At 37.2% G+C, this 27025-nt stretch overlaps 1 protein-coding gene across 5 annotated transcripts in view; it reads left to right on the top strand.

The window, feature by feature from the left end:
- The first annotated feature begins 684 nt into the window (after nt 1-684).
- The window catches only part of LOC306867603 (uncharacterized protein), a 34373-nt gene continuing 8032 nt past the window's right edge, over nt 685-27025 (top strand). For 2 of the 5 annotated variants that reach the window (XM_079413362.1, XM_079413361.1), the window contains exons 1-3: nt 701-903; nt 2844-2978; nt 8511-8558. In XM_079413362.1, coding sequence (XP_079269488.1) covers nt 2882-2978; nt 8511-8558 — 145 coding nt within the window. In that variant the 5' untranslated portion in view covers nt 701-903; nt 2844-2881. Of the gene's footprint in view, nt 904-2843; nt 2979-8510; nt 8559-27025 lie in introns of all 5 variants that reach the window. The other 3 variants (XR_013784034.1, XM_079413364.1, XM_079413363.1) reach the window with 2 other exon arrangements.

Here is a 27025-nt window from a genome sequence, read left to right as displayed (position 1 = left end):
ACTTAATGAAAACTTGGATCCGAAGGCTCAGGCTGTCAGAGAGTGTGAATATCTGTATTATTAGCCCAGGTTGTTGAAGAATATAACCTAACTTAGATGATTTTGGAGATGATAATGAAATCAGATGGGTTTTAAATGGCCATTGCTTTTAAATGGTGAAGCTTAAAAGTTTTTTTTTTAAGTTAAAATACTACCTCCTGTCCAGTTTAATGTGCCAAGACAAGCACTCCAGAGGTTGCAACCCATTTTACTTATGCAATCTATTTTTTTTATTTTTTTTTTTTATTGAAAAGTAACTGGATATTCAATGATAAAAATAAAATGAATTTTATCTATTGGGAATTTGCCGGATAATGAAAAGTGGGTGTTACCTACCAGAATGGAGACAGATGGTTGAAGGAGAAGAGCTGAAAAGAGGGCATGGGGATGTTAGCCAAAAAAGAAAAGTTGTTCTTCTTGTTTAAACACCACATTTTGTTTCCTTTTTTTCATGCAAAGCAAGACCAGAAATGCATTTGAAAAGTAAATGGAGTTATTTTGATTTCATGTTACTTGCAGAAACAATATCAAGGCCCTAACATCTGCGTGCTGACTTCATCAGTTCCTCCACAGCCAACTTCCTCCAAACACATGTGTTTATGGGTGTGGGTCTTTCTCTCTGGAGCCCCTCTTCATATCTGGTCCAGAGAGCAACTTATTTGAATTCAAAGGGTGGGGCTACAAGTTCAGTTAGCTCACAAGAAAAAATATGAGTTTCGTATATGAAAAACGCCAGAGAGATTGAGCCATCTAGATAGACAGACATGGCCCATTAGCCTCATACACTGTCAAACTCAAGATAACTGCCAGTTGGTGAACGTCATCTGGTGAAACGAGGCAGCACAACCTGCTACCGTTGCCCTGGTAAGTTTCAGCTCTGTCATTCACTTCACTTTGTTGGGTTTTTGCTGTCGTGAGACCCTTGCGTAGCTTCGTAAAGACACACTGCGCTTTCGCTGGGACATTAGATCCATGCTGCAAGGCAAAACCTGCAATGTAACTAATAGCCGGTCTCATTCTGTCAAAGGCGACGCTTTCGAATTTGACAAATAAGACTCATCACAGGTGCCTGGTCCTCCGTGTCATTTCTGCCTTTTCCTGGGAAACGTTTGAAATAATCCACAACACCTTAATTAGCTGCCTAGCGCACGTATTCCTTCTCAATGTGACTTTATGCTGAAGTTAGGACAGAAACTTGCTGTTCACTGTCTACCTAAGAAGATGACTCATAAGTGAGTGATTTGGAGCGCACTACAGGCTGCAAACTCTCCATTGATTCTAGGAGAGTTTGGCATTAGCATGCTGCTAACCTAACAACTAGATATCTTTAGAAGTATAAAATGTACATAGCAATTGTACATATTAAAATTTTAATTAGACTGACTGGAGTTTTTAATGATTTTCTTTGGTTTGTATATTTTAAAGTGCATTTCTAGTCAGCATTTCTCTCAAATCGTCCCGATATCTTGATTCTTTTAAAAAAAATTATACTAAGCCTGTTCCAAAAAAAGAGCACCAAATTTACACAAAATGTGATTAAAATAGTCAAATAATTTTCACACATCAGAAGCGTGTAATTAACATTTCTCTCAACTCTTCCACCATTTTGGATTAATTTTTCCCTGAATTCCTCGCAATGAATTTTGGGATTATCTCACAATTGATTCGTATAGAGTTTGTTTTTAGCTTGTTACTAAGCTAAGCAAAAACATTTATGATAAGTGAATTTCTAGCGGAGTTTATTATTTTATTTTGCGCATAACTTGTAACAATAGAAGCACAATATTGTTTTGTTTTTTGTTTTTTAATTAAACTAGCCTTTTCAATGGATTTTTTTACAGTACTGAACACATTTCGAGAGTTTTTCACAACTTGTTGCAAAAAAAAAAAAAACACAGAAAAGATATTACGCACACAATAATTGAGAATTTTTTTATTTTTTTTTATTTTTTTTTTATTAAACAAGACTTTTCAATTGATGTTTTGCCGTATTGTGTATAAGGTAAAACGGCTTTTCTTTTGAGTCATCCTCCATCTTTGATTTATTTATTTTACTGTGTTTGCCGCAGCGCATCCTGAGATTTCCATCTCTGTACTATATGTGTGATGCTGCCTTAGACTTGGGTCCAAATAGAAAATAAATAAAAGAATAGCCTTAAAATGCTGACTAAGTAGGCAACATACTAGGCTTCAAAATTTCACAATTTACCTTAGTGTCTTTTATCTTTAGCATAGATGCTTTATTGTTCTGTAATTAGCTGTTTAATAGCTGTTTGTGTGTATAAGTGAAACTTTAAACATAAGATGGGCTCTTTGGTTGTCATTCAAAACTGTTTAACATTACTGTGTTAAATTGTACTTAAATTAAGGAGGGAAACTTTGAAAAAATCAAATCCCCACATGTATATAAGTGAACTGTCCGCGAGATCGTGCATCCTGCTCAGTAAACGAATGTGTTCTCAACTGATAACTTTGAGTGCTGGTGCATGTTTCATCCAATGATAAATTTTCTAAAAATAGGGGTGTGGGATTGTATGCGTGCAGCGGCAGCCAATCAGACACCAGATCTTGCTTGGAGATTCTGTGCCATAGCCAACAGCTTCACAGTCTGATATTAGACAACTGTCAGCATTTTCTGATCGCAACTGATGTGTCAGAGTGAACTGAGAATCTCACGCAAGCGGTTTCTGAGTTGACGAATCAGTACCAAAGCAAATACATTGTACAAAACATGATTATTCATAAATTTTTATATGAATTTGTATTTGAAAAACTGATATCCCTATGTTTCTTGTCAAACACAGGAACTTTTAAAGTCGGAATACATACCCACAAGTAAGTCATGTCAGACCCCACGACTTTCATCCCTACACAAGTGCCGATGAGCCCAACTGTCCCAGCTCTACCGACCTCAGCATGGGCATTAAACAATGACACCTGTAAGTGTGTTTCTCATAAGTCTGAATAATCATGGAACATTTGTGCCCTATTTATTTATTTATTTTCCTTAACTTACCTTAAGTATTTATTTTTGTTATGAAGTAATTTATAATAATAATAATTATTATTATTATTACTATTAGTTTTCCATTTTAAAATATCTTAAGAGGATGAGATCTGAAATTAATGAATTAATTAACCCATCCTTCCATCCATCCATTATTATTATTATTATTATTATTATTATTAACAATAATACTTGTTTTTAACTTCAGAATATCTTAAGAGGATGAGATCTGAAATGTATTTATCTATTTATTCATTTATTGCTATTATTAGTAGTAGTTTTTAACTTCAGAATATCTTAAGATGATGAGATCTGATTTGACAGGAAAGCAGGAACATGGGAAAACGTAGTGAATGTAGAACTTGTGCGGATGGTATTTTGTGATTCTGGTCTGGTAGTTCTTTGTTCAGGTTGCCCTTTGATTTAACACCTTTGAAAAGTGCACGATTGGTGTACGTACACAAGGCCTTTTCATGATACCCAGCTTTGAGCGAATATAACGTCAAGGCTGGTGTGTATTCAGAAGGTGTTGATTCTTCAGACACAGTTGATTCTTCAGTGTGTGGATATAGCAGTTCAGGATTATGAAACAGGATCGACCTTTTCTTAACATGGATTAAAACTAAATTACTTTGTTAATAAATTTATATCTGTGTAATATATTGAGTTTCACCTCAAGTCTTTTTGCCTTCTTAAATGCCTTTGTGTCATCATGAAAGACAAGGATACTGATTCAATACCTGTCCACTCGCTATTCATCAGAATCAGAATGAGCTTTATTGGCCAAGTATGTTTACACATACAAGGAATTTGTTATAGTGACAGAAGCTCCACAGTGCAACAGAAAGACAGTAACAGGACAGGACACAGGTAATAAAACAAAATAACAAGAAATAGCCAATAACCAATGTACAAAGCAGCAAAAAAATAAAAAATACACAATATATAATATATAATATATAATATAGGCGACTATGTATGTACAGGTCAAGTATGTGCAAATTAGAAATGAGAAAATAAAAATAAAGTAAGTGAGTGTGGTGAATGGATAATGAATTAGTTGTGTGTTCTACGTTTATTTATTGAGTGTTCATGAGATGTATTGACTGAGGGAAGAAACTGTTCCTGTGTCTGGTCGTTCTGGTGCTCAGAGCTCTGTAGCGTCGACCAGATGGTAACAGTTCAAAGAGGTTGTGTGCTGGATGTGAGGGGTCCAGAGTGATTTTACCAGCCTTTTTGCTCACTCTGGATAAGTACAGTTCTTGGAGAGTGGGGAGGGTTGTACCAATGATTCGCTCAGCAGTCCGGACTACCCTCCGTAGTCTTCTGAGGTCAGATTTGGTAGCTGAGCTGAACCAGACAGTTATTGAGGTGCAGAGGATGGATTCAATGATGGCAGAGTAGAACTGTTTCAGTAAGTCCTGTGGCAGGTTGAACTTCCTCAGCTGGCGAAGAAAGTATAACCTCTGCTGGGCCTTCCTGACAATGGAGTCAATGTGAATATCCCACTTCAGGTCCTGAGAGATGGTGGTGCCCAGGAATCTGAATGACTCCACTGCAGTCACAGTGCTGTTCATGATGGTGAGTGGGGGGAGAGCAGGGGGGTTTCTCCTGAAGTCCACGATCATCTCCACAGTTTTGAGCGTGTTAAGCTCCAGGTTGTTGAGACTGCACCAGACAGCCAGCTCCTTAACCTCCTGTCTGTAAGCAGACTCGTCACCGTCCTGGATGAGGCCGATCAGTGTGGTGTCGTCTGCGAACTTCAGGAGCTTGACAGAGGGGTCTTTAGATGTGCAGTCGTTGGTGTAGAGGGAGAAGAGCAGTGGGGAGGGTACGCAGCCCTGAGGAGCTCCAATGCTGATGGTTCGAGTGCTGGATGTGAATTTGCCAAGCTTTACTAACTGCTGTCTGTCTGTCAGGAAGCTGTTGATCCACTGGCAGACGGAGGTGGGGATGGAGAGCTGAGTTAGTTTATTTTGAAGGGTTTCCGGGATAATGGTGTTAAAAGCAGAGCTGACGTCCACAAACAGGATCCTCACATAAGTCCCTGGTCTGTCCAGATGCTGCAGGATGAAGTGCAGTCCCATGTTGACTGCATCATCCACAGACCTAACACAGTCTCATCCCAACTCGTCACATATTGACGCTTGGTTTTTGCGTCGCTTTTTGACGCTCAATGTACCCCTTTCGCGTCACTTTTCGACGTGAAGGGAAGGTAATTTTTTTAAATAGGAAACACTTAGCGTATATTAATCATTTTTAAATCAATTATGCCAGTACTTGCATCTGCCTCCTATATCTTGCATTTTCTTCACAGATGGTAGGTTAGGGGCAGGGGTTGGGTAAGTCACTATTTTGACTGTTTACATTCAAAAATCACACCTCTACATATATGCAATAATGGCAACCTTATTATGACGATAAAATTCCCAATAGCGCGTTAGCATATCGACGCCGAAAAATTACGCTTCCCTTCACGTCGAAAAGTGACGCTAAAGGGGTACCTTGAGCGTCAAAAAGCGACGCCAAAACCAAAGCGTCAATATGTGACGACTTGGGATGAGACCGGGTTGACAGACCTGTTTGCTCTGTAGGCAAACTGCGGGGGGTCCAGTAACGGTCCAGTGATGTCCTTCAGATGAGCCAAAACCAGTCTTTCGAATGATTTCATGGCTACAGACGTTAGGGCCACAGGTCTGTAGTCATTAAGTCCAGTAATTTTGTGTTTCTTTGGGACGGGGATGATGGTGGAGCGTTTGAAGCATGAGGGGACTTCACACAGCTCCAGTGATCTGTTGAAGATCTGTGTGAAGATGGGGGCCAGCTGCTCAGCACAGATTTTTAGGCAGGCTGGTGACACACCATCTGGACCTTGTGCTTTCCTTCTTTTGTTCTTCCTGAAGACCTGGCACACATCATCTTCGCTGATTTGAATTGTAGGTGTGGGGGAGAGAGGGGTTGCTGGAGGTGTGAATGGTTGTGTGGAGGGGTGTTCTGGGCGGGTGTGGGGTGATCGTTCAAAACGACAAAAGAACTCGTTTAAGTCGTCTGCCAGGTGTTGATTCTCCAGAGTGCTGGGGGGTGGTGTTTTGTAGCTGGTGATATCCTTCAATCCTAACCACACTGAAGCAGGATCACTGGAAGAGAATTTGTTCCTGAGCTTGTCAGAATAATTCCTCTTTGCCACTCTGATCTCCTTTTCCAGTGTGTATTTGGCCTGTTTGTACAAGACTTTATCCCCCTTTCTGTGAGCATCTTCTTTGGCCTGACGGAGCTGTCTGAGTTTGGCAGTGAACCATGGTTTGTCATTGTTGTAGAATAGATGAGTCCTGGTAGGAATGCACATGTCCTCACAGAAACTGATATAAGATGTTACAGTCTCTGTGAGCTCGTCCAGATCATTTGCCGCAGCTTCAAAAACAGTCCAATCAGTCAGGTCGAAACAGGCTTGTAAATCCCGCTCTGTTTCATTAGTCCATCTTTTAACAGATCTTAATACAGGCTTTGCAGACTTAAGTTTCTGCCTGTAGGATGGAATAAGATGAACCAAACAGTGATCAGAGAGTCCTAAAGCTGCTCGTGGAACAGAGTGATATGCGTTCTTTATTGTTGTGTAACAGTGATCCAATATATTACTGTCTCTGGTGGAACATGTGATGTGCTGTCTGAATTTTGGCAGTTCACGGGAGAGATTTGCTTTATTAAAGTCCCCGAGAATGATTAAAACAGAGTCCGGGTGTTGTTGTTCACTCTCTGTGATCAGATCAACGAGTCAATTCATGCAAACAATACTTATTCATCCATCGCTTTAGAAGGACTTTGGCCTGCGCTCTGACTGGCAGGAAAGTGGAGTGCCTGTATATTTTACTGTTGTCTGAAAGATCTCCATGTTGAAGCAATAAAAGGCTTTTCTTCCAGTTGTGTTCCTCCCTTTAGCCGTTATAGAGTGCCTCTCACTAAACAAATTGCACATCACTCTACCGTGCGGGCCGGCATAGAGCGAGCAATGTTTTGAAAGTTTGAGATTATTGGGCTGCCATACATGCAGCAATTTACCGAGAGAGATGGAGAGCATTGTACAACAGTTAATGTGAGCTCACAAAAAGCACCATAACAATATGTACTAAAACTTCTGTAAAATAACGTTGACATGGTATTTCCGTGATAAAACTCATGCGTTTTGACAGCTAGTAATTAATTCGAGGGAAAATGTTGTCACAGATGAAGTCAGTGACTTTTTCAGTGTGGCTTTGAACAAGTTAAAACCTTTAGGCTTTATTTAGGCAGTGATTGTTTTATCATTTACAGGTGAATTTATTGCTGTTCTTTCTCCATCGTTATTGTTTTTTCTCCATTTTCCAGGAGAAAATTCCCAGGTGATTATTATTTCCCATAATTTTTTTATATTTGGTAAACCGTAAATGTTTTTGAAATTAGGTTTTGATATAGTCCGTTGTTTCCACTCTTTCAAAATGCCTGAATTCTTGTGTGTAAAGAATGAGATTTACTGTAGGTTGAAAGATTTAGTTGTGTTGCCTACGTGAATAAAGTGATCACTTGTAAAAAGAAAAAAAAGTCTTGCAAAATGAAAATGCAAATGTACAGTGATAAATATTTAGTGAATTGGTGAGTTGTTGACTCAAGAAACATTCAGTTCAGACTCAGTCAGTCCATTTCACAAACAAATCCTTCATTTGGTTTTGTAAACACATAATTATTTCCAGTTTGTGGGTGACTCCTTTTCGTTTTCATGAAATCATTTCATTTTCATTTCCGAGACCAGTTCTGTCAATCATTCAGATGGCTCTGTAAATGGTTTTTTCATTTTCGCAAACTACTCATTCAGTCCAATTTGTGAGTGAATCATTCATAACGTTTCTGTGAATCATTCAAGTGTTTTTGTGAAAAAGCCATTCAATTCAATTTGTGAATCCAACAATCTATCATGTTGTTGGGTTCTGTAAATCATTCAGATGTTTCTTTCAATCATTTTATCGATTGTGTGAACAAATCATTGTCCAATTAGTTAGTCAATCAATTATTTTGTTGTGTGAATCATTTAGTCCAGTTTTATGAATCATGTTATTCAGAACTAGTCTGAAGAAACTGATCAATTCTCAACTTGTTTGCAAAATGGACTGTATGATTCAGCCATGAAATATTTGAAATATTCACAATCCATACTGAATGATTCAATCGCAAATCTGTTGAGTGGAATCTTTTGTAGTGGGAGAAAAACACTGACATTTTCTACTCTAATTGGTGTGTGTTAAAGATGAAATTACCTCACCCCCAGGTTAAACAGTTGAATAGTATATATACTTAAGATTTTCGTCTTATCTGTCCTACCTTCAGATGTCATGTAATGAACCTTCTCATTCTTCTGAATTCATAACAAAGTACATTTTATCTCCAGGCTGAGGTTAAAATGTCTTTGAGATTTATTGTTATTGTGCTTCTTCAGATCTGGAGGGCGTCCCTGTCTTTTCCTCGCATGCCAAATTGATTGCAGGTAAACTAATCTACTTTTGAAGTCACCTGAATAAAGAAGCCCTCCAGACGAAAGCTTTTACGGTACATGCCAAGTGAACAGGGAATTGTGGGATTGCAGTCAATTGGGCCTGTCACTGTTTCCATGGTTGCCGTCTCCAGGGAGACACGAGACCAGTGCTGAAATGGGTTCAGATGGCATATGAATGGTCCTTAAAATCATTTACGCAATATGGATGTGGTATTTTTATGTTTTTATAAGGAATCCGCAGTACTACCCATCTATTCAAGGTTCAAGAGTTTCACGTAAATTTAGTTTTAAAGATTTCATTCACTGAAAATGGTTCAGTGATTCAGTGAGTTGTCAACTCAAGACCCAATCGGACCAATTCAGTCAGATTTGTGAATTGTTCAATATGGTTTGTGAATGAATCAGTTTCACGAACAAATTGTTCAGTGTTGATAAACAAGTCTTTTTGATTTGTGAGTGAATCAATAACTTCATTTGGTGAATGAATCATTTACACCAGATGTGTCAGTCACTGGTTCTGTGAATCATTTAATCATTTCTGTCATTCAGTCATTCAGTTCAATATGTGAGTGAATCAACTAGTGAGTTTGGTGAATGAATCATTCGGATTTGTTCTATAATTTTTGTGAACAGGTCATTCAATCCAATTTGTAAGAAATTAATCATTTCGTTTGATAAAAAAATCATTCAGACCTTTTCTGACTTCATGTTAGTGAAGTCATTCAATCCAATTTGGAAGTGAATCATCCATTTTTCAAACGTGGCCACATTTTCTCAACATAGTATTTGTTTTCAAGTATTTGTATTAGTATTTGTGACAAACTGTTTTCTTGAGAACTTCAGTTGGCTTTTAACCTCACAGCTCAAGATAGTTGTTAGCAAAGGACTTGGAGGATCTTAAACCTTCTTGGTTGACCTGGTAGGCCATGTTTGGTCAAGTTGGTTAGGGTTGATCAGGGCTACCATGTTCTAAAAATCAGATTGATTGCCGTAAGCTAGTTTGACTTTGGACCAATGTCGATAAATTCGCCAATTTTCTACTGAGAAGGACAAGACAGAGAAAGCCTTAGGGAATTTAACATTTCCACCACTGTCATGAACTTGGAAGGACACAGCCCAAGGTAGGGTTACGAACACAGCAAAGAGGTTCACACATTCACTGAAAGAGGACCAGAGGCATTAGACGACATGAGCATTCACTTTAGCACGATCCTCGAAAAAAAGAGTGAAAAACTCAGGTGTGGGTTGAGATTTCCTCTCCTGTTGGCACTTTCTTCTCACTTAGCGCGAAAGCCGCGCATACACATTTCATCCTGTGTGAAAGGGAGATAGGTCAGGGACAGGAAGTAGATACAGAGTCGCAATTTTTCTGTTGTCATACGGGCAGAAAATAATCGGCATTGAGCGATCTGGTCAACACATCCACACTCCCGCAGGAACAATAATAGCCTAGGAGTGCAGAAATAACCTAAAGGGCGCTGTACAGTGGAAACTCAAACATGCTGCTAACGGACATGATTGTATGTGTGTGCACCACAGTATATCTCTCTGAAACACACACACTGTGCACGTCAGATTAAATGGGAGTGTCTGTTTATCGTGGGCTCTCAGGAAGTCACGGGTGCTGAGCTGGAGGACTCACACAATGTCTCTTGCAGTCTCTTGGTCTCTTAATGTCCAAGAGTCTGGGCCCACTAAAGTAAATACTTAAATAGGCTATTTCTGTTTGCATGTGTATAAATATATATATGTGTGTGTGTATGTATGTATGTATGTATATATAGACCAATATATATATATTTTTTTATATGGCAGTTTACATAGAACATAAATTCAGCATGGTGAATAGTTTTAAATGTTTTAGAAATTAATATTTTAAGTGAACAGATATTTGAAGTGAACATTTTTAATGAAAAGTTATTTTAAGTAAACAAATCATTTAGTAAAGTTTTAAGTGAATGATTTAGTGAATGATTCATCAACTGAACATTGATTCAGTGAGTCAAAATGGTATGTTAAAAGGTATATACCTTTCAAAATACTAATTAAGTGCTCAAATCTTTTTGTAAATGATTGATTCACTAAGATGAATCAAAACCCCCACCAACGGTGGATCAACAAATAACCCTGAAAATTGACCTCTATTTTTTATTCCTTGCGATTAAATGGTATATTTGTTCTTTTTTTACTGTAAAATGTGTTTTTAATGCAGTCTCAGACATATGGACCCATGTGTCTTCATTTCCATTAGGATTCAGAGTCTTTACCCAAAGTCCCACTGTGCTCTTGTCTTCTGACGTCAGTGACAGCAGGAGAAAGAGACAATGGCATGTTTCCGCTGCATTCTGGGATGCGAGTGTTTGGAGTAATTGACTGTGCCATGCATCTTCAAGCAGCACAACTGAAGCTCTGACGTATATATTAAAATTGTCATTGTTTATTTTTAAAGACAACAACCGTATTTGCAACACATTTAACCATTTATTTATTTACTTTATATTTTTATTAATTAAAAATGGGGAACAGGTTTTTTGTTCTTTAGAAGCATATTTTTTTATGCATGTATGTTATTATTTATTTTATACTTGTTTTACCCATTTTCTTATGTCTGTTTGTTTGTTTGTTGATTGATTGTTTTTGTTTTGTTTTTTTACACTAGGGACATTTATTAAAAACAAAATTGAATTTAATTAGATTTAATGTTGATTTTAAAATACATTGTTTACTAGAAGCCAAATGCTTCATTTACATATTCCTGCAACACTCAATTCCAAGTATAATTCAGTCTTTGGGATCTTTGAGAATAGCTGTCATTTGTGCTTTAGACATGGCGTAGGCCTACATAAAGTTCTGCTCTCAATGTGCAGGAATTAAACTCCTGCATAAGAAATTCCTTACTAAAACGTATGAAAAAGCCCTCCTTCAATCGCTTTGTCTCATTAGCTAAAAATGGAATGTGCAATAACAGTAAGGTTTGGTCCCACTACAGCTTCACTATCAAATCAAATCAAGTGTTCTCACACATGCACGCAGGAAATAAAAACTTTCTTCACCTTTTGCTTCCAATTTATTCACGGGGACTATTTTTCCCCCTGAAATGTGCATCTTAATGATTCTTAATGTTTTGAATTTGCCAAGAGAATGAATGCAGAATGAATCACTACATGAAAGTTTCCCTTTGAAAGTCCTTTGTGAAACCAACTCGCGTTAATTTCAGATATGAGCTTTGAGGTACTAATTTGATTATTATAGATACTACAAGAATATATATATATTTTTAATAAAAATCAAATGCTGCCCATTTAAAATACATTTTTCTTTTTTCTTTTCTTTTTTTAAAAATGTAATCAATTCAGTGTTTGATTTCAAAAGAGATTTATTTAGCTAAATATTTTGTGCTGTGTAAATGAACAAGGCTTTGTCATTTTTAAGATAAAATGGGCAATACAATAAAAGGGAATTTACAAATATATTATGATATATTGCTAAAACTGTAACAAAATTTAGATGATAAAATATTGTAATAATAATGAAAAAATCAACAATATTATAATTTAATTATCATATTATATGTGTAATATTTTTGCCTGTAGTATTTCCCTGCATGTAAAGTTTTTTGCAGTATATTCATTTATCAGAACACAACTTTTTCTTCTCGTTTCATTTATTATTCCAAAGTTTTTGAGAAAAAGTAAAATTGTCAAAATGTGGCTTGTTTCCCATTCTTTCAGAAATCTTTTTTTTTTTCTTCCCTAGAGCGGATGTCTTGAGTGCTGAGGGATTTTTTTTTTTTTTCTCTTTTCTCAGTAGCAGCAGCAGAAAAGTAGTTTTGCAGGATGGTAATTTCATTTAGTGTTCACGCTCTCGGCCTCTCGCTGAAACTCACATCGGTCCCCAGATCTCTGGAGATCGTCAACACGCCACTGGAACCAGTTTCCAGAAACTATAACCCATGCTATACTGAGACAGCTGCTTATAATGATTTTCAAAAAGCAAACAACATGCTACCAGGGTGTGAATAATATGATGGGCTCTTAAGTAAGTTTTCATTTTACATAAATACTGAGCAGATATGTAAAATGTAGGTGGTCAGAGTGCATAATTATATTCAGTGCAAAATAGACACAAACAGAAGTCATGAATGTCTAAGGTCTCCATAGCAACAGTACATGCACTTCATGAGCACATTTTGTTATTATCTGTTGGCAAATTGGTAAATATGCATTAGTAAAACAAGCCAAGGACTGTGTTTATTACTTACCTTTAATATATAAACTATATTATAGAAAGTTTATTTAATTTTATTTTTTTCAGAAAGAAAGAAAAAATATATATATATTTTCCCCAAAGACATAAAATATAAAATGTAAATAAAATTATACAACCACAACTTTATCTAAATTATCTGAATCTAAATTTCATCAAATAAAAGCTACTATAGCAAGTAGCCTTGATAGAAATGTAGACTTGTTTGACAGAAGAAGACCGTCTGATATGCTTAGCTTCACTATATGAGAGACTTTTCCAGTTGCATTTGACTGGGATCATCTGTCAACGGCAGCCGAGAGTAATGCTGTAATGCCGCAAAATACCCATGAATCCTCCTCTGCCCTGTTACACTCTCTCTGGTTCTCCCTCTCTTCCACAACAATAGCACCCTACTGAAGGCACGTAGACCTTATCAAAGCTCATAGCGCCCGTCAGCGCTGACGAACACATCTGACATCTGCGACGCAAACATGCGTTTGATCGGTGCGTTTGATCAGCGTGCACGTTATAGCGTATGAGCGCGGTAATGAAAGCGGGAGCTGGCGTGTCCGTTCTGTCAGGGCAGGTGTCTGGGGAAGTGCTGCGTGCCTCCTGGTGAGACGTCTCCGTGTTTTCGTGGCAGGCTGGAAAGGGCTTTGACAGGTGGAACATGCAGACATAGACTTTCTGAGTCATTTTGCGATTTTTCATAGAAGAAGATCTCTCTGATTAAGCGTGGGCTCAGTCTTAAAGGAACAGTTCCGCCTGTTTTAATCATCCTAGAGTTCTAAGATCTTTGGTCCTCCTTTTGAATTGAATTAATGGTGATTGCTTTGAATAATTTCAGTTTTGTCACTGAATCAATTTGAGTCATTTTAGATGATCACTGAATAATTTAATGCAGTTGATGTGAGGTGTTCAGGTTGTCATTTTGGGCCAGATTTACTAACAATTTGCGCCAGCGCAATCCGTCTTTTGGCGTTAAAATAGTACAGGATTTACTAAAGACGCACAGTGAAGAATTAGCGCTGAAAAGGTGTGGACACAGTTATTTTTGGGCCTGACCTTACTGAATATGCATTTGTTGGAGTTTCCCTTTCAGATGCAAAATTTAAGGGAGGAAAATATTAAAATGAATCACGCAATGCAATTTACTAACGTTTGCGCTCTGCGAACCAGAGAACGCTCAATAAAATGAATTTTATTTACAAATTTATTCTTATTATTGTGGAAAATGTATTTAAAAATACTTATGTAAAATGTATTCTTGTTATTCCAAGCATATTTTATAATGTATAATCCTATTTATTATTTGATTATTTAAATCTCCTGTTTAAAAATAGAAAAATATGCGCTATAGTTGTATATAATTATACGCGATATATATGTTTATAATACCCATTTTAAAATTGTATTGCATACCTGCTGCTGCTATAATAAAGACCCATTTCAAATGTTTACGTGGTTTTCTTCTCTTTCTGCTCTCACTCGCTGTGGTGGAGCAGTTATGAAGTATTGTTCTTTTAAATACTTTCCAGCATTTCAGAAATAATATGAATGCAAATTACACCGAAGTACAACAGTTACCGTACGGTGTTCGGGAGTGTTCAAAAAGGGTTTATACGCTGAATTTTGAATCGATTTCTTCTCGTAAACTCAGAGATGTGATTCGGACGCCAATTAAATTACCACAAGACCTTGGTGTTTGTCAGAAAACAGTAGGTAATTCGGCTGGGGATTTTTACGGGGGTGGTGAGAGAAAAACACAACGTCCTGGATTCCGACGGCAATTAAATCTCCAACTACCCCCTGTATATGGTGAAAATCACTTACGTCCCCCTGAGAAACAATTACCATTCGAATCGGGCTTTAGAGTCAATCAAGGCCATAACTGAGATTAAGATGGTCACTTTGATCCACTACAAGAGGTCATTTTGAGTCCTTTGTGTGATCACTTTGTTGTATAAGGTAGTCACTGTATCATTTAAGGTGATCACTTTGAATCATTTAATTTGATCACATAATCATTTATTTATAAATCATTTCATGCGTTCACATTTAATTCTTCAAGGAGGTGTCTTTGGTAGTCACTGAGTCATGTAAAATAGTCTCCTTGAGCCATTGAAATGGAGTGTGGAATCATTTGATAAGTCCACTTTGAGTTGTTCAAGGTAGTCACTTAATTCATTTACGGTGGTCACTTTGAGTCATTTCATTCAGTTTAATGGCAGCCAGCCAGTTTGTGGTCACTTTTTACTATTTTTTTTTAAGGTCACTTTAAACTGTTAAAACAGGTTAGCCCACACATTTGCTTGTTTGAGAATTGTGTCTCATTATTAATTGAGCTGCTTCAGAAATAATCAAACAAATTTGGGTCGCATGTACAGTAAGTCCACTTAAAAAAGCCTGAGTGAGTCATTCTATCTTTTTCTTTCACATTGTGCCAGAGTTAATGAGAAAAAGGAGAGCATATGTCAGATATGTGGAGCTCGGTGCCCCAGAAATGTGTGTCTATATATGTGTGTAAATTAGTTTGTTTGCCTGTGTGAGATCTGTGCCCCAATAAGACCAGCTGTAGATTTCAAGGTCTCTACACTGGCTTATAGCACCACTGTATGAGGCCCTCAGAGATCCAATGAGACGCCTCGGTGTGCCACAGTGACAGCTGGGAAAACGATGGCTCAGATAAATTAATAAACTGCTAGAAGAAAGAGAATGCATCTAAATTAGGCCATGCCTCATATGATGAGCTTATATGCTTTATTAAAAGTGCACTGCACTTGTCTATTAATGAGAAAGCAGGCAGTAACAAGAACCATGATGATGGTGGTTTTGGGTTCATATCTGTGAGAAATCACAGACAGACATTACTTTTTCATTGATTCTTTGCTGTTTTGAGGTGCAATGAATGATGGCATACTGTTCAGAATAAAAGATGAAATCTCTCAGCACTCCTGTCATCTCATATCGAGCTCATTACACTGAGAATGTTCACCGACTCTCTCTAATTGTCATTTCCCGTTTAAACATGTCAAAACATAGCAGAGCATTCATTGTTAGCGTTAGCAGTCATGAACCTGGGAACATGGATTCCTGGCACAGCTTTTTGTGTTAAATTAGATCTCGCCACAACTCTTAGGTGGCTCAAACGTGTTTATGCTAGGGGAATATATTCAGAAAGAACTCTTGTCAGTAAGGCTACAATGAATTGTTCTCACAGTGTATATATCAAACTTGATTCCTGTGAGAACTTACTCTTGGTTACAACAGAGAAATCATAGCAACGTGCTAAAACCACTCAAGTCACCCTTACAACTGCATGTGTGCTAAATCTGGTAAAATATTGTCAGAATGCATTAGCAACCATAGCGCAATGAGCTAAGTCCACTCCAAATATCGTAGAAACTGATTAACGAAGCAATAAAATAACTCAAAACACTTGCAACCGCACATAGTGTGGTAAAAAGTCAGAACACACTAGAAACCAAAGTGCAATGTACTGAAATCACTATGAACTCAGTAGAAACTGCATAGCTGTGTTAAAATAACTCAAAACACTACATGTGCACTAAGTCTGCTTAGAATATAGCAGTATTGGGGAAAAAAATGCCAGAATAATTAAAGAATTAGCTGAAAACACATTTCTGCCATCTTTATTTAACCCTCTAACTCTAGCACTCTCTATTCTAATTCTATTTTTTAAAAAGAAAAAGAAAAACTTGCCCCTTTTAGACTTGCACTCTATTCATTTACTAACTGCTTGTTTTCTTAAAAAAAAAACTAACACTAGCTTCTCTATTCTTTTTGTATTCTATCTATTTTCTTTTTTTTATTATTTTACATTTAACAAAAAGCAAAAAAAAAAGCCCTCCGACACTAACTTGCTCTATTTGCTTTCTATTCTATCTATTTTCTTTTTATTTATTATATAATTTAAAACAAACCTTGCTATGTGTATTGCATTAGGACTCAGAACTCACTAGCATCTGCATATGTGCTAGTTACACGTAGAACACACTAGCGATGCGCTAAATCCGCTCAAAACACACTAGCAAATGTGTATGCTCTAATTCCACTCAGAACATACTAGCTTTTGGATAGTGATGCGTTAAATCCACTCAGAACATACTAGCATTAGTAGTGCGCTAATTCCACTCAGAACACACTAGCATTAGTGGTGCGCTAATTCCACTCAGAACACATTAGCTTTTGGATAGTGATGCGTTAAATCCACTCAGAACATACTAGCAACTGCGTATGCACTAATTCCATTCAGAACACACTAGCTTTTGGATAGAGATGCGTTAAATCCACTCAGAACACACTAGCATTAGTGGTGCGCTAATTCCACTTAGAACACACTAGCATTAGTGGTGCGCTAATTCCACTCAGAACAAACTAGCTTTTGGATAGTGATGCGTTAAATCCACTCAGAACACACTAGCAAATGTGTATGCTCTAATTCCACTCAGAACATACTAGCTTTTGGATAGTGATGCGTTAAATCCACTCAGAACATACTAGCATTAGTAGTGCGCTAATTCCACTCAGAACACACTAGCATTAGTGGTGCGCTAATTCCACTCAGAACACACTAGCTTTTGGATAGTGATGCGTTAAATCCACTCAGAACATACTAGCAACTGCGTATGCACTAATTCCATTCAGAACACACTAGCTTTTGGATAGAGATGCGTTAAATTCACTCAGAACACACTAGCATTAGTGGTGCGCTAATTCCACTTAGAACACACTAGCATTAGTGGTGCGCTAATTCCACTCAGAACACACTAGCTTTTGGATAGTGATACGTTAAATTCACTCAGAACACACTAGCATTAGTGGTGCGCTAATTCCACTTAGAACACACTAGCATTAGTGGTGCGCTAATTCCACTCAGAACACACTAGCTTTTGGATAGTGATGCGTTAAATCCACTCAGAACATACTAGCAACTGCGTATGCACTAATTCCATTCAGAACACACTAGCTTTTGGATAGAGATGCGTTAAATTCACTCAGAACACACTAGCATTAGTGGTGCGCTAATTCCACTTAGAACACACTAGCATTAGTGGTGCGCTAATTCCACTCAGAACACACTAGCTTTTGGATAGTGATGCGTTAAATCCACTCAGAACATACTAGCAACTGCGTATGCACTAATTCCATTCAGAACACACTAGCTTTTGGATAGTGATGCGCTAAATCCGCTCAAACACACTAGCAACTGTGTATGCGCTAATTCCACTCAGAACACACTAGCATTTGCATAGTGATGCATTAAATCTGCTCACAACACACTAGCAACTGCTGATCTAATCCAAGAACTGCAGTTTTTGTTTTTTTGTAACTGAATGTAAGAGTCACTGGAGATACCGCTTAATTCTCTATAATCTTATTTTCACTCAGTGTGCTTGGAACACTGCTAAATTATTTTTAAAATACTTTCTTATTTTCAGAGGCATGTTTTTCAGTCCAAAATGTCTAAACATGCTTAAAATTAAAAAAAAACTTTTACTTGAAAAGAAAAACTGTAAGTTGGTAAAAAGAATTTGTTGAATTAAATGTGTTTTAATTTATTTTTATTTTTGGCAAACTTTTTCAAACAGTTTTTATAGGGTTTATGATCAAAATGGCATAAAATTATTTAAATGTTAATTTAACTTTAAAATATTTATACATTTCTGCTGGAAAAGATTTGTCAGGAACAATTATTGTGACTGATATTCAGGTTCATCATGGAAAACAGAAGGACAATCTGTGGAGTCTTGTTTCTGCCACAGGGTAAAAAGTAGTAAAGTAAATGTCATTGTGACTTGTTATCATACAATTCAGACTTATTTTTCTTGCAATTCTGAGCTTGTTTCTGGCAATTTTATATTTATATCTTTATATTTCACAATTCTAAATAAACTCAAAATTGCTCTGAATTCTGAGTAATTCAGACATTTTTCTCAGAATTGAGAGCTTCATATCTATATTCTCAAATTGAGTTTATATTATGAGAAATACATTTAGAATTGCAAAATTCAAACTCGCAATTCTGAGAAAAAAATTTGAGAAAATTGTCTTTCTCAGAATTATGAGGGAATAAATCTGGGCTGTGTTTCCCGATAACGCTGTCTCTTAGCGCACTACGAAGACAGGTATGCCTTAACTAAAGGTGTACCATTTCTAGGCGTGTTCCCCGAACTGTACCTTAGGAGGTTGCTTAATATATACCTTCTTACGTGTGACGTTACCAGGTGCTGTCCATGGCAGTAGTGCTGAATTCTTTGATATCAATGGCTCGAGAATCAATTATTAGCCACACCATATTGGTGTAAATCACTAGCTTCTGTTATTGGATGACCTACTCAATATAAACGCAACAAGAGAAACATATAATCAACATCTACTAGGCAGTTACGGAGAAAAAGAGAGAAAGAGGAGATCCGCTAGTAGTGCATTTGTCTGGACAAAATCAGACTAATTATCTAGATCTAAAAGCTGCTGAATTTGCTGTCGTGCCGGCAATTTCTTTTTTTTTTCTAAAGTTTTAGTATATGGCTCCACGGATGGCACCGTCTTTGATTTTGCACAACTATTATATTCGTATAGAATGAGATGTAAAGAAATGTGAACTGTCAAAAGTGATAAGGTATAGCTAAGAGTGATCCAGACCAACCTTACGAAAGTATGACTTACAGAATGTATACTTGACTAAGAATGTTTCGGGAAACACATATTAACGATAAGGTACAGCTTAAGATACAACTTAATTACGACGTAGCGTTAAGAAGGTTTCGGGAAACGCAGCCCTGAACTGTAAGAAAAAAAAAGTTACAATGACAGTTTTATTTCCTGGTGAAAACGGGTTTCCATAGCGAGCTATTTGCATTGCATTGTAGGAGTCAATGTTGAGCGCAATTCGCTGTTATATTCTAGATATTATGAACACATTGCCATATTGTGCACAGTTTACATAGTATATACTATACTGAAAATAGCTCATGACTTAGTATTCTGGGTAAAAATGTTGTATCTCAGTGTTTTCAGATAGTTGTAGAAGTTACTGGGGTAAAAAATTAAGCAACACCTCTCCAAAATGTCTTTGACAAATATGATTTTAGTCTGTAATGTTTTGAAAACACTTCAACACACACAAACCTTGGTCAGAAAATCCATGGGTTTTTAGAATCTCCAGTGAAGAGCTCGAACCCTCCACCCTAAAATATCTCAAAACTTTCAAAAATAAGTTAATTTCATGCCCACCACCTGGCCAGTTATTCCAACCAGATACCACTCCTGCTCAATTTCCTGTTTAAACCTGCAGTGCTTCTGCATATTTGAAGCGAGCATGCTATAGAAAAATCACACCTCCTTTCCACACCTGTGAGGGCTACAGTAATAGCGTTTGAACCCATGCTGTGGTCAGCAGATAAACCAACCCAGCGTGTTGAGGTTTGTGCAGATGTTTGGCAAAAAAAGGTGCAGGAAGAGAGTGGGTGTCGCTATTTCAAGTAGGACGCTGTAGTTCAAGACTTGTTATTTGACATATTTTTGAGCGTTATTTTGTGATGGATATATAATTATTTCATTAATTTATTAATATATACTTTTCTATTTACACATCTAGATATACTTTATATAATGTATGATTTTAGTAAAAAAAAAAGCATTAGTAAGTATAGAATGCAGTATAGAATAGTGTATACAAAGGTATAAATTAAATACATTATCTATCTATCTATCTATCTATCTATCTATCTATCTATCTATCTATCTATCTATCTATCTATCTATCTATCACGCCTGGACCCAGAGTTCGCTCCCGTGTCGGCTCCAGCCCCGGAGTTCGCTCCTGTGTCGGCTCCAACCCCGGAGTTCGCTCCAGTGCAGGCTCTAGCCCCTGACCAGAGTCACGTCATGTCCCTTGGAGCCTTGTCCATAAGTCTTGTCTTGTCCATAGAGGCTCTTCTGGGGCAGATGGCTTCTCTTGTCATGGCCACGGAGGCCATTCCCAACCTGCTTCATTCTCCGGTTGCCTCTATGGAAGCAGTTCCTGAGGCTACCCTGAGAGGGCCCCTTACTCCACGTCTAGCCCAAGGAGGGCTGTTGTGCTCACATCAGGCCCAGAGAAGGGCCTCAGATTCTAAGCCTTGCCCAGAATGGGCTCCTGTTCCTGAGTTTAGCCCAAGGAGGGCTCCTGTTCCTGAGTTTAGCCCACAGAGGGCTCCTGTTCCTAAGTTTAGCCCAGAGTGGGTTCCAGTCCCCGCATCCAGTCCTGAGAGCTCCAGTCCCCGTATCCAGCCCAGGGAGGGCCTTTAGACCCGAGATTCTCCCCAAGTTAATTTTTTTCGGGGGCTAATGGGATCCGGCCATAGTGGCTGGCTTGAGGCCAAGGCCACGGAGGCTGGCCCGCCATGGCTCCCCAGATTGTCTATCCCACCATGGCCTCCAGAGCTCCCAGCTCCGCCATGGTTCCCCCGGATGTCTATCCTGCCATGGGGCCTCAGATTCTAAGCCTTGCCCAGAATAGGCTCCTGTTCCTTAGTTTAGCCCAAGGAGGGCTCCTGTTCCTGAGTTTAGCCCACGAAGGGCTCCTGTTCCTAAGTTTAGCCCAGAGTGGGTTCCAGTCCCCGTATCCAGCCCAGGGAGGGCCTTTAGACCCGAGATTCTCCCCAAGTTATTTTTTGGGGGGGGCTAATGGGATCTGGCCGTAGTGGCTGGGTTGAGGCCAAGGCCACGGAGGCTGGCCCGCCATTGCTCCCCTGACTGTCTATCCTACCATGGCCCCCGGAGCTCCCAGTATGCCCATATTTGGTTATGTTTCTGTCCTTATTGGTTCTGGTTCATTAATAGTTTTTGTTTCCAGCTGTGTTTAATTATCTAAATGAGACTTATTACTTAAGCCCTGTGTTTTCCATTGTCCTGTGTCCGGTATTAATGTCGATGTTGTGTTTCTGTGAGTCTTCCTGTCTTGTGTTCCCCCGTTTTTGATTATTAAAGACTTTAGTTTGAGTTTATCCTCGTCTCCAGTGTTCTTCGTTTTGTCACAGTCGGCAATCGTGACACTATCTATCTATCTATATATCTATCTATCTATCTATCTATCTATCTATCTATCTATCTATCTATCTATCTATCTATCTATCTATCTATCTATCCTTATTTACTGCCATTTTATTTGTCAGTCCATTCATTTCCACTTATTTTTTTTAAACATATTTTTTGTGTGTGTATATTGCGTATGTCTGTAAAGACAGTATGTTGAATTACGTAAGTTTTTTACAGATTTAAATAGGTTTTTGATTTAAAAATGGCAATGGGTTTAGAAACTTAATTCATCATATATTATCTGAAAACACATTTTACTATTTTATGCAAGTTTGCTTAAAATTTAAATGTACTATGTTAAAGGGTTAGTTCACCCAAAAACCTGGACCAGGGAACATTGCAGTTGCATTGCTGATTATGGAGGGTTAGAGAGCTCTCAGATTTAATCAAAAATATTTTAATTTGTGTTCCGAAGATGAACGAAGGTCTTACGGGTTTGGAACAACATGAGGGTGAGTAATTAATGACAGAATTAAAATTTTTAGTTGAACTAACCCTTTAAATGTGCTTTAATATTTTTATTGCTGAAAATTGGTCAAGAATGTGTATAGATATTACACACACAAAACAACGTTAATAATAATAGTAGTATGAATAGCATGTTAGCATACCCTTCGAGTCACCTCAAAAACGTATTTCCATCTTTACTGGAATGTGTCTCATGGCATGTTTTTTGAGAGAGGGGGTCGATAGTGAGTATATTAGCTTAGCTGTTTTGTTGTGTATGTGCGCTAACATGGAAAGAAAAAGTCACTTTCATCTCTCTGAGGAAAATATTACAGCCTCTTTAAGCTTTTTTCCCATCCAATCATCTTGTCATTTTGATTTATCTGAAGTGTGTATCTCCCTGCATGTGTTTGTGTGAGAGGGAGAGCGAGAAACTATTAGGTGATGGTTTTATGAGGAGAATGGAGGGGGTACAAATGACTTCCACAGGGGATGAACTTATGGCTCTGTCTTATAGCTCTATTTAATTTCTCACCGTCTCCCTCGCTGTGTGAGTAAGAGTGGAAGTTGCGCATTAATACACTTTAAATTATTTCAGCAACTTCAGTAAAGACCTCACAATTACCACACGCAGGTCCATTTCTCAGAGACTAATGCTAATGTAAATGTTTACAAACCGGCTGTTTTAATACCGCTACACCCAAAATCCACTTTCATTCAGTAATTTGGGAGAATGTTCTGGGTTTAATACAAGTTAAGTACATTTTGTACCTCAGTTTACCGAAATCAAACAAAAATTGTGTTTACAGTGTAATGGGGTGAGGAACTGTATCAAGTAAACGCTGAAGTTCACCCAAATCAGCTCTTTAAAATGGCTACCGTGTGCTCGACTGCTGATTTAACGCAGACAGTGGCTGGCTAAGCTATATTGTGGGTTTTAGTACTTAAATAATGCATGCTAAAGTTGCGTGACTGTTCAGAAAAATTTTTTTCAGTGAAGTTACTTTGAATGTATAGCCACAATATTTAAGCTGCTTATGTAAACTTGGCAGTAGCATGTTAACTAGCATTGTTTGTGCAAAGTTGTGCGCAGTATCCTGTCATGACCTGCCATGTAAATCTGCAAACATTTGTATGATACATAATTATATTGCGTAGGTATAACAAAGTTAACCTGTCTACAAAAAGTAGCTTGTTCAAGGGTGAACTATTTTTATTTATATTTTTGCTCAATTTTACTTTACAGCTCAAATAACATATTTTTGCATATTAGTATTTCATTTAAATTTTTTGTGAAGTTTAATTTTAAATTTAACTTTTAGATAAACATTGAAATATTAAGGAAAATTAAACTGAATAAGCTCTTAAAAATGGCTAAATAGCTCTAGACTATAACTTTTATTTGCATCTTGCTATTTTAGCGCTGATGGCAAATCGCCAAAATAGATTACAGGTGTTTTTTGTACTTAAATACTGCATGTTAACGTTTTTTGTGCAAATTATTATTACTATTTATTTATTTTTTACTAAATTTAAAGCTCAAATAACATATTTCAGAGAATAACAATATTGTTTTATTAAGTTTATAAATATAATTGTTATGTTAACATTGAATGTTACATTTAACTTTACATTTATGTTGTATGTTGTGGACCCATCAAAATAAAGTTTTAGAAGACATTAAGCAGACCGTCTACTAATAATCTACTAACTGCTAGTTGACATGTAGTTGCAAAGTTATTTACTGATCTACTCTAAAGTGTTACCTTTTTTTACATGAATCATCTCTTTTCAACAAAACAGAACTCTCTAGGATGAATTGTTTCATTGACATCTATTGTAAATGTATTACTGCATATGCAGCATTTGTTTGTTTTTATCAGTTGAGCAATTAGTGGTAATTGTCGCAGATGTTAAACTTGTACAGAACCCAGAACGTTCTTTTAAATGCGGTCTGCACACACATATACAATCTTGCTCTTACACATATTCATTAAAATTCTCCCGGTGCTCCTGATGGGTGATTGTTTACTTCCATTACCCTTGATGGCAATAACAGGCGGTTCCCGACCCATGTGCCAGGAACCTCCCGCTAACATTACCCGCTTCCCATGACACACTGCGGCCTTGAGCTCATTAAGAAAAGTCAGAGAATTGGTGATCTCACCGCAGAAGCAGCCCGCAATCTTCTTGTTGCTTCTAAACGAAATAATTAAAACCAAAAACTTTGTACTTTCGGCTGACCTGGAGCATTGATGCCGTTTGCAATTCAATATTATGAGCTTCCAGTGACTGTAAACCCTTTGTTTACTTCAGTATAAACATTTAAGCATAGTTATTAGTTCTAATTATCCTCAGAAAGATCTAAACAAAAGACTTTCTTGCCAACTCAAAGAACTAGCTAACAAGGTTGAAGGGAATAATGCTGAGATGTATCCAAATAGTGCAATAGCAAGAAAAAGTAGCAGGGAAGGAAGCTCTCTTTTGGTTTTTCCCAGCAGGTTTGGACTCTATACGGGTCAGTGGTCCTGGCACGTGATATTTTTATGTTAGCCAACCTTCGTAAGCGGCAGAAACTCACCGGCCGTGTGTGTTCTTGCTATACGGCCACTGTCGTTCTTATTTCTTACATCTATCAATTCCTACTTCACTTTATAAATAAGAAATATGTTTTTCTCATCTTTCCATTTCAACTCTTATGTGAGAAATGGAATAACCAGAAATGGAAAGACGGCGAGGCTTAAAAGTCATTTGGAGCCATTTCCCCACTAACGGGAAAAATACATCAATAATACAACAAAGCCTTAAAAACCAATGCAACCAATTTCAGCACAGAGGACTCGAATTCTGTAAATGTTGGGGCATTTTATATTGATGGGCTTTTAAAAACTAACCCAGCACTTGAGGGGAAAAAAAATTAACTTCTTAGGAATGAAACGCAAGGATAAAGCAATACGATGCACACTGGAGGCCTGGGGTTGTAGACGTTTTATAAGGATGTATAGGGTTTTTCATTAGGGGTGTATTGTTAGGAAGAAAATTCATGCCAGTTTGTCTTCAGATTGTCAATATCATCTTTCAGTCATCATAAACTGGGCTGATTATGATGCTGTATGTGACAAACATGTTATTTGAATAAAATTAACCTATGATGAAAGCAAGTTAGATTTGTAAGCTGATCGATGTTCATTTTAAACAAACCTAAATGAGGTTTGTTTGCCATCCTTTATTCCAATTCTGGCCATTCTGTTATTCTTTTTTTCTTTTTCTTTTGCTTTTGCTTTGCTATGCTTTTCTTTTGTTGTTGTTGTTTTGTTTGTTTGTCTCACATTGTTTTTTTTTTCTCTCTTTTTATTAGTATTATTTATTATTATTATTATGCTTTGGTATGTATTCAGTATTTCCATGTTTAGTTTTTTGTTTAGCTTTGGGTTTTGTTTGTGTTTCTCTCTTTTTTTACTTGTTTATTTGTTTGTTAATATTCTAAAATTGTTTTATTTTTATTTGTTTTTAATTATCATAATATTTTAATTATTATTTGTATTTTTTAGTGCATTTTATTTCATTATTTATTGCTAGAATAATCCTTAAACTTAAAAAATTCTAAATTGTAATTAGATTCCAAATATTTCAATTTGACTTTCAGAGGTTGACGGTCAACATTTTCTGAAGATTAAACACATGATCATGTGATTGAAAATTACGAGAAAAAAAAAAAAAACTATTTTTGACAACAATGTAAACTATCAAAATAAAAGTAAAATATTGCGTGAATTGTAAAATGTGCGAAGGAAAAAGTAATGCATTACAATATTGCATTTTTCCATAAAAAAAAGTAACTAATTGCGTTTTTTTTTTTTTTTTTTTGGAGGGGGGGTTTGGTACGGAGCCCCTAAAGGGACATTGGCAAAAAAATTAAGACTTTCGCGTGCACACGAGAAACGTTCGCGTGCTCACGAGAAACTATCGCGTGCGCACGAGAAACTTTCGCGTGCGCACGAGAAACTATCGCGTGCTCACGAGAAACTATCGCGTGCGCACGAGAAAGTATAGTTTCTCGTGAGCACGCGATAGTTTTCTCGTGAGCACGCGATAGTTTCTCGTGAGCACGCGAAAGTTTCTCGCGCGCACGCGAAAGTTTCTCGCGCGCACGCGATAGTTTCTCGTGCACACGAGAAAGTCTTCATTTTTTGCCAATGTCCCTTTAGGGGCTCAGTAGTTTGGAAAGTAATTCATTATGTTAGTTTTGTGTTACTTTTTGTCACCTGAGCTGGACTTGCTTGTTTATTTTTAATAACAAAGAAAACAAAACTTATATTTTTGGCAAATTATAAAGGCCCTTTCACACCAAAAGTGAAATGAATGTGTCAGAGGCTGCAGGAAGTGCCTCTGCACCTCACTCCCAATTTTCCTCAACAAGTGGACAGGAGAAGGTGTCATTTGAATAAATAGGAAAATAAAGTAACCTGTGTTACTTATTTGAAAAAGTAACTATTTAGATTCTATTTAGGCATATATTTTCTTGTAAAAAAAATAATGCATTACTAGTAACTTGATAAAAGTAATCTGATTACGTAACTTGTGTTGCTTGTAATGTGTTATCCCCGACACTGACAAAGTAAATATGCAAAGGTAAAGGTAAATATGCAAAAGCCTCACTG

This window comes from Barbus barbus (genome assembly GCF_936440315.1).
Source record: "Barbus barbus genome assembly, chromosome: 49".
NCBI lineage: Eukaryota > Metazoa > Chordata > Actinopteri > Cypriniformes > Cyprinidae > Barbus > Barbus barbus.
This window is presented reverse-complemented; position numbering and strand designations above follow the sequence as displayed.